Here is a 1,102-nt window from a genome sequence, read left to right on the forward strand (position 1 = left end):
CGGCGGAGATCGGCGTGAGGTGAAAGGCGCCGGAAGGGGCGAGGAGAATCTCTCCGTTTTCTCCCCTCGAGGCGTCCCCCTGGCTTCCATGGCCGTGGCGCGGTCCCGCCAGCTCTGAGGGAAGCCGGAGTTCGCGCCGCCCTCTCACCCCTCCCCTCCCCCATCGCCCCGGGAGCCAGGCGCCTCGCTCGCTCGCTCGCCCCGGGGCTGCCGGGGCCTAGCGCTGCGCAGCAGAGCGGCCGAGCCTTCAGCGCTCCGTCCCCTGCCGGCGCCGCCGCCGCCGCCGCCGCCGCGATGGCGCCGCTGCTGGGCCGCAAGCCCTTCCCGCTGGTGAAACCGCTGCCCGGAGAGGAGCCGCTCTTCACCATCCCGCACACTCAGGAGGCCTTCCGCACCCGGGAGTATCCTTTCTCCGCGCGCGGTGTGGACGCTCGGCCGCGGCTGCGCAGGGCGAGGGATGGAGATGGCGAGATGCGAATGGGCCGCGCGCGGTTCGCGGGGCAGCTGTCACCGCACGGGGCCGTCCGCGGGCCGTGATGCTCGGGGCCCTGCTCCCCCGGGCTTGGGAGCTCCGCGGCGAGATCCCTCCGGGCGGTCTCCAGCCGTCCTTCCCGGAACCGCGCGCCTCCATCCCTTTTCCCTTCACTTTGTCCCCGGGGCCTCGGTGGTGATCGCAACACCAATCCCCTCCTCCCCAACTTGGCTTCGGGCCCTAAATGACTAGGGAGGGTAGCCGGGTTTCCTTTGCGCATTTTATTTCTCTCTCCTTTCATAGAAATGAAACCGTCAAGTTTAAGTTTTTGAAATTGTACCGGCGTAGCCGCGTGATCCGGCTTGTGCAAGCCTCTACTGCGTCTTGAGTGGGCTGTGCGGGGACACTGATTGGGCTTGTGGGTTTTGTTTTTCTCCTCCGGAGTGGACTTTAGGCCAGGGATGAACTGACAGAACCGTAAATCACAAAACCTGGCATTAACTTTTTACCCACTGAAGATGGGAAAGAGCAGAAAGGTACATTGATGGTTCTGGTGGCCTTTTATTTCCTAGAGAACACAGAAGTTTGACATTTAGAAGTTTCATTTTTCCGTCTTTTTTTTTTTTTTTT

The 1,102-nt window shown here is 62.8% G+C and overlaps 1 protein-coding gene across 3 annotated transcripts in view; it reads left to right on the forward strand.

Annotated features, from left to right (window-relative positions):
• The window catches only part of Baz1b (bromodomain adjacent to zinc finger domain 1B), a 65,145-nt gene continuing 64,043 nt past the window's right edge, over nucleotides 1–1,102 (forward strand). For 2 of the 3 annotated variants that reach the window (XM_021162487.2, XM_029477264.1), the window contains exon 1: nucleotides 7–401. In XM_021162487.2, coding sequence (XP_021018146.1) covers nucleotides 295–401 — 107 coding nt within the window. In that variant the 5' untranslated portion in view covers nucleotides 7–294. Of the gene's footprint in view, nucleotides 402–1,102 lie in introns of all 3 variants that reach the window. The other variant, XM_021162486.1, reaches the window with a different exon arrangement.

Source organism: Mus caroli, chromosome 5 (assembly GCF_900094665.2).
Source record: "Mus caroli chromosome 5, CAROLI_EIJ_v1.1, whole genome shotgun sequence".
In the NCBI taxonomy this organism is placed as follows: Eukaryota; Metazoa; Chordata; class Mammalia; order Rodentia; family Muridae; genus Mus; species Mus caroli.